General features: G+C 40.1%; 1 protein-coding gene across 1 annotated transcript in view; it reads right to left on the bottom strand.

The window, feature by feature from the left end:
• Positions 1 to 7611, bottom strand: part of RELN (reelin) — a 240218-nt gene that overhangs the window by 149890 nt on the left and 82717 nt on the right. The window contains exon 7 of the mRNA XM_005423559.1: positions 3347 to 3443. Coding sequence (XP_005423616.1) covers positions 3347 to 3443 — 97 coding nt within the window. The remainder of the gene's footprint in view (positions 1 to 3346; positions 3444 to 7611) is intronic.

The raw sequence follows: 7611 nt of genomic DNA, 5'->3' as shown, positions 1-7611 counted from the left end.
ACTCTTTAGAAGATTGAAAAAGTCTCTGTGGTTTATAGTCAGCTTAGTGTAAATCTGTATATATGGAACAGTTCTCACTTTTCTCAGCACAGAACAAGGATTAAAAATGATCATTAATAAATAATAAAAATAAAATTAATTAACCCTAAAATAATGCATTATTAAGAGGAATCTTACACGCAAAGGAAACAAAAACCCTTGCTGATACTATATGGTATGTACAGTACCATACAGCAGAATCTACCCACTGTTGACATCCAGAGAGGTGGAGAAAAAAGAAACACCAACAGCTCACTCTGTACTCAGCAAACCACCCTCCTTTGAGGCCTCTCTTTCTCCCTTCTTTGAATGCCTCCATATTTCAGTAGCTCAAATTAGAATGGTTCTCCTGAAAATGCTATAAAATAAAAAGCCCTAGTGTGTTGTGAAGGACACCTAATTGTTTTCAATTTATTTTGAAAGTTGAATTTAACAATACTGCTCCTTAACAAGCAAGGCATCCAAGAACAAAAAGGACTGGGCTTCTTCCAGTGCCAGCTCAACCTAGTTGAGCTATTCATTAAATGATGCCTTTGAAAATAATGGATGGAGATCTGCATGAGTTGGTGTGAGTTGTTTCTTTTCTACATATATATTACATACAGAAAAGAATTTCTTATAAATATTAAGGAATGGCATGTTCACTGAAGTGCATTGAAGATTAGCTGATAAAAAGATGTGTTCTAACAGATAATTTTAATTTTTAAGCAAGAATAGGAAAGCTGCATTTACATGCATTTACTTTAAAAACAAAATCACATTCCCATTTAAGCCATTCTGCCAGGATCGATTCAGTATTAGGTATCACACTTACCCTGCCAAATGATAAATTACTTTCTGATTTGAGAGCACCTATTATATTAGTTTTCATTCAATTAATTATGTTGTGCAAGTTATAGTTTGAAAACAAAACCTTTATTTAGGTTCAGTAGCTCATATCCCCAAGAAATTAAACATATCAGTTGTCACAGAAGAGATGATCATGTAGATCTGACTGTGCTGTGAATCATTTCAGCAATGCTTTGGGAAAAAGCACTAGACTTACTAAAAATTTTTGCAAAATTCTGCATAGGACTGCCTAGTTCAGACACTGCAGAGAGTATGGTAGGGAGCCTTTAGCAGATATTTTCCTTTGCTTGCAACATTTCTGATGCTATACACCTTTCTAGGATTTTGCCAGCAGTAAATTCTCACCCACAGACAGAGACAGTTGGTGTTAAAACCCCTCTGCCTGCAGTAACAGGTGGCTGTTGGAAATCAGGAGGAAAGAAGGAGGTCAAGGTAGCAAATCAGCAGCTGTTAGAGCTGCTGATGGAAAATATTTTGCAAATTCAACTCTTCTTGACTAAGTAGTTTAAGGCAGTAATTCATGTACCAGGAGCCATTATCAGGAACAGAGATTTCATGATACATTTCAAGCAGGGTCATAATAGGATTTATAAAAATCATGGAGAAATGAAACAGGTATTAAAATTTGTGACAGAAAGAGGTATGTTGTGAAATTGCCAAAACAGCTACAAATGAAAAACAGGTTGGTTCTGAGACAGTAGGTATTTAAATGTGTGTCCATACTCAAAAATAGAGCTAGATCACACCTCTGGCCTGAACACTCCTGTGCTCATCCATGGTGTTAAGCCATTAGCATGTTCCTGCAGAAGGGCTTGATTTTTCTGCAGTACTGCCATAATATTTATAAATAATTTCGTTTTTAGGCTGGTAACTGTTTATAAGCATGATGATTTTTTTTTCAGATGATTATTTAATCACACCACTTTGGCAGCATAACAAATGTTTTCCAAATTCCTGATGCCATGGTAGTGCTGCTTTACCACACACCAATATGACAAATGCAGCCTAAGACTGGATTTTGAAGCCAATTCCTGATTACTAAGGATAGTCTAAATTGCATATCAGCAGGGAGAAGACAGCTAATGAATGACAGTTCAAATCCCTCAGAGCTGGGACCCTGGGTTTGTTAAATGTCATAAATAGATTTTTTCCAAGTAGTGCTCCCTATACTCAGTACTACAACTAAAAATGAATGTAAAAAATGGGGAAAATACCCCCGTGGTGTGACTTGCCTTTTGCACAGGACACAGACCAATGCAGGCATTCTCAAGGCAGTTAGCAAAGCACATTCAACCAGGATGCAAAGTAGCAGAGAGGCCATTTAACATCCCTGACAGGATTCCCTGGCTGGAGCTGGCTGCAAGGGAAATCCTTTTTTTATCTGTAAAATCTCTAAATTAGTTTTATATGTGTTGATGACTTTTATGCACCACATCAGCAATATCTACATTGCATTTGTGTCATTCTGTTCCCAGTTAAGGATGTAAAATTAATCCTGTGAAAAGAATTGTCAGTGTCTGAAATTAAGGGAAGAACCCTAACCCAAAACCACTTCTGTTTTATGGCCCTCTTCCATGTTTGCTCTTCAAATAGCTCTAATCAGCCTCTCCCTCCATTCAGAAGACTGTTGAGAACATGAAAATTAATTCTGAATTGCATGGGCTTTAATCTGGCCTTTTAATTTTGCAGTTCTTTCCAAAGCTCCCTTTATATGTACATCATTGCAGCTAGCTGCTCAGCATCAGCATGTGGCCATTGGTTTATGTATTGCAATTCATTTTCCACACCCAGATGACCTCAAGTTAATGCAAATTGCACTTGTTTCTTGCAGCAATTTTATGACCAAACTACCCCCCAACAAAATTAATTCTGTCCCATTCATCATGACTCAATCTGTTACCTACACTTCCCTGAGACTGGCAGGTGCTTGCTCCAGGCTGCATTTAAGTCTGTAGGATGCATTGTTCACAAGCGGTGTTTTACAACCAAATTAACATTTGTCAACAGGCACAAGAAAAAACGGGACAAGACTAATAAAATAATAAAAGAAAAATGAACCCTGTCTCTATTTAATTGTCAGATATAAAAAGAGAATGATGCCAGTTCGAAAACACACTTCTATGTCCTTGACTTTTCAGTATTTCAGAGGTACTTTAAATTACTTGGATACATGCTGGATCAAGGGACTGTTCCTTGCAAAGGCACAAAGGTTATGGCAACTATTACAATAACATAATATTGCAACTATTGCAATAACCTTTGGTTAGCATCTATTGTTTAAAACACTGGGATGTTTCTGGGTGTACTGCTATGGATCAATCACCGTGCTCAAAAGCATCTCTGCTAAATACCAAACGTTCTGGCTGTTGGTAGTCCTGATTCAAATACCAACATCCCTGCAGCTGACACAGCCCCCCAGCCTGCCCCCAGCCCTGGCAGAGGGGCAGCCTTCACTTACCAGCTCTCTGGGGCCGTACGGCTCGCAGAAGGTGGCGGCGTTGCCGTGCATTATCACTCCACAGTGCCCCCCAACCTCGCAGTTGCTGCACTCAGACCTGCAGGGAGAGCACACCGTGGTCAGAAGGGAAAGCAGAGACTGTGTAAACTGGAAAATCAGGCTGCTGTGTCTTGGTGCTCAGATTGGACTGTTTGTTATCGTGGTGCTGAGCACAAAGGCAGGGCAGCTGTGAATATGATCCACTGGAGCTGCCTCCTGTGGAAGGCCCTGTGATTCAGTGTTTGCTCTCTGCAGACTGCCCCTCCCCTACAGTGGGGTGTCCTTGCTCATTGAATGTAAGACATCTCACCATGGGAAACCAAGTTAAAGTCTTACACATATACATATACCCTGAAGCTACTCTTCTTATGAAATCCTTGTGAACATTTGATTAACCATAAGTAAACCCACCATCATGGAGTTACCATAGAGAACAGCTGAGGCCAAGTGGCTGGGATCAGCCCCGCTCCTGCTTGCAGGGTTATTTCCCCAAAGGCCAGGCTTGAGGCTGCAGTGTAACATGGAATTTGCTGTTGCTTCTATTTGTATTTGTCATATTCCATATTCCTAGGAACAGAGTTTTCACTCTGCTCACCTTTTAGGGAAAAAACTATGAAGAAATTCTCAGAGAGGCTGTTAAGTGCTGCAGAGACAAATAATTACACCTGTCCTGATTCTGCTTATTTTAATCTGAAGGACTTTGTGGGCAGCCACCTTCTAGAATTAGGGTATCAGATCTTAGCATGAGGTCCACATTTTCAAAACACATTGGATAATCCTGGTCCCCAACAAGCTGCCTGCAATGGTGCTGGCCAACATTGCCTTTGGGCATCCAAAGCTCAACTTAGACATCAAACCTCCAGGGAAACACTCCAGAAAAAACATCCAACATAAAAATGTTTGAGTTGATTTTCCTGTATGAGCATGCCAGTGAAGTAATTCAGCAATTCACATTGATAGCATTTAGGATTTTGAAATCAAGCAGCAAAATAAAATGTTCTAATAAAGTAGTATAGTTCAAATCAGCATCAGTGAATTAATATTTACTTACAGAAGTCATAGTCAGCAAATAATTTTATTTCTCAATAAAAGGCAAGAAGAGAGCATGTGAGTGAATAAAGTGGTACTTTTAGAGAAAGCACAGAAGCAGAGTTCCCAGGGAACATGTTTTGTTGCTATCTAAACTTCACTTGATCCTGAAGTTCCGACAACTGAAGAGCAGAGGGACAGGAACTAGAAGAATTCCTGTGATTCTGTAGGATTCTGGCTGTTATAAAAATTATTTTCATTGTATGCCCCTACATTTTTAAATTTTATAATGGAGCATCTACTTGGACTCCTGATATGTGCAAAGAGACAGAAATGGCAGGAAAACTTTGTCACGAATACTTTGTAGGGACCACTTAGTCCTTCCTGAAAGATCAGGCTACATAATCCAAGGGATATTTTAATTCTCTAATAGTCATATTTCAACAGATAAAAAGTTATTAATCTGTTCTACTTCTGTAATGGGGTCTATGAAATATTGTCTGGAAATCCAGAAACACTGTCCTGCTAATACAGCAATTTCATCATCGGTTGTCTTTTCTAGGATGACTCCTCTCATACAAAATTGGATGGCTGTTGGTAATCCTGATTCAAATCTTTGTGCTGTCTTTGAAGTGCATTACCTTTGACAATAAACTGCTCATTAGCTTGACAAGAATGCATGAAGAGCAAGATAATTGATCTGCTGCTCCTCAGACCATCGTCATAGTACTACGTGTTTAGAAACGATCCAATTTGCTCCTCTCCTGGTGCAGACAGGAAGGTTAATTTCTTTTCTATTTATACAAACAGAAGAGAGTATTAATTGCCCTGGCTGGGTGCAGCTTTCTACATTATCTTTCTCACCTGCCTGGTCTAAAATCTTAGCACATTAAAATCACTTCAGCTTTCTTTTCACAGCTGGTCCTCGCTGCCGCTGCTGACATGTGTCGCATTTATCGAGATGACTTCTCCACAGACCTGCCATCTCTCTCATCCCTGGCTTAGACAGTCCCACCTCTCTCTGCTATTGTTCTTCACTTTGCTGAGGGGGAAACATCTGCTCTTTCCTCACCCCTATTTGTCATTTCTTTTCCCTCTACAATACCTGAGTATGTGGATATTATATTGACTGATGTCTTTTGTGATGTCAGAACCATAAAGAAGATAAACATCTCAAACTGCCAAGAGATTTTTAAACATAAATCTTTCTGAAGTTTAATCCCACAGTTTTAGTGCAATTTGGAAACCACTTTAGGACCTCTCTCTCCTGTCACAAAGCTTTCCTCAACCTCTTTGCCACTGGAAATATCACTGTACCTGTACATTTCTCATATGCCATGAAGAAGTGATGACCAAGAGAATCTCTGTTTCTTATTGATTGATTTTACATGCTCAACTATTCTTCATGTCGTCTTTGACAAGTGTGCCTTCTGTAAGTGACTGCTGCTTGGTGTGCTGATAGGCTTTGAGATGAAACATGACATCAAATTGGGAAGGAGAGTTTAGCCAGCAAAACACTTCTGTACTGTCTCTTTCTCCTTTAAATGTACTGAATCCCCTGCTTTCTCCAGTCCTACTATTAAAACTGTTTTATACAGAAACATGCATTAATGCCAACATTTATTCTTTACTAATTTATGCATTTCTTAACATTAGATCATTTATCAGAGGATTAAACAGAATTTTTAAAAATATTTGTTCTCATTTAGCCTGCTTTAGTTCTTATATAGCACCTTTTTAATGCTCTCCACTGCAGCTTTATGAGGTTACATGGAGGCAAGATGGTCACAGGAAGAGATGCTCAATGACCTCGACAGTCTTCTTCATACTACACAGACTGAACCTCTACTCATCCAGCCATTCCCTGGCAAGTGGTACTGGTGCAGATTCCCTTTCCCTTCTGAAGAAATCAGTTACTTCCATGGTTCCTGAGCGTTCTGATCTAACAGTGTCCTGTCAGTTTTCAGAAAGTTTCATGGACACTAATGTCTTGTATTATTCCAATTTTCTAATTGGAAAATGTACTAAGCACTTCTAGTTAATTCAACAAGTCAGCCGTGGCTGGCTGAGCATGGACATTGGTGCTGCATTTATGGTGGTGTGGGAATCACTTACCCACCTTAACTTCCACGGCTGGTACATGTCAGATACATAAGACATCGGATATTTATGATTGTGCGAAACATCTGTGTTTCATCTATGTTTACACAAGGATGTGTCCTCTCCTGTTGCCTCCTCTCTCCCTGTCCCTTTCCCACTTTAGCAGTTTCTCCTGTTTTGTTTCAGTCACCAAATTTTTTATTTAGGTAAGGAACTGTGGTACTGTGACTTTTCCTTTACAAAGAGCCTTTCCTTTCTCTTCCTTCTGCATCTCCAAAAACATTTGCAGCCACTCCTTCCCTGTTTCTGAGCCTCCAAAGAAACAGATGGCTGCTGGGAAGGCTGTGTCTTACAATGCACTTGAAAGAGCAGGCAGTTACTCTCAAAATCATACAGTGCCCTTGTGCAAAACAGATATTTGATGTGAGGCCTCTCCCAGCAATGGAGTGACACACAGGCTCTGCTGGGACTCATAAAATTGGACACATAGAGGGGATATAAACTGCTTATCTGGTGCACTTGGATAGTGCATCTCTGCCAGAGCTGCACATGCCAAAAGGGGAAGCAGGAGGAGTGGGAAAATATTAATCACTACTAAGCCAGTGTTATGTAGGATTTGGGAAGAAAAGATTGGAGGAAAACACAAGCAGTTCTCTTTTCATCTGTACACAAATAATGGCTTCAGAAATGATTAGAGTGGCTGGATGTAAGTGGCCCCATGGCACAGCCCTGTGGGGCACACCAGGCAGCTGCTCCACACAGAGCAGGCTGAGCAGAGCTGGAAATGCTGCTCCAGCATTCACTGCAGTTGCTTGTGGAAAAGATGGGATTTTAGCAGCTGCCAGGGGACAAACCCGCAATTTTAGGGTGGATAGCAACAACTGTTAATAATTCCTGATTGTACTCCCACTAGACAATCAAATGAGAATGAGCTTTCTGCTGCTAAGTGGGCCTTCACTGGAGGCAGAGCTACTGCAGAAATTCTTTGTGCTGAAAAGCTCATGATACATCACTATGGTTTTCTTTCATTTGTGCTCCACTTTTGTTTAGCTTTGCTGAAAATGCTGCCTTTGTGCTATTACAGGAAAAGCTGTCTC

The sequence above is a fragment of the Geospiza fortis genome, unplaced genomic scaffold (assembly GCF_000277835.1).
Source record: "Geospiza fortis unplaced genomic scaffold, GeoFor_1.0 scaffold424, whole genome shotgun sequence".
Taxonomy (NCBI): Eukaryota; Metazoa; Chordata; class Aves; order Passeriformes; family Thraupidae; genus Geospiza; species Geospiza fortis.
Note: the sequence above shows the minus strand (reverse complement) of the source record. Positions and strands in the feature narration are given on the sequence as shown.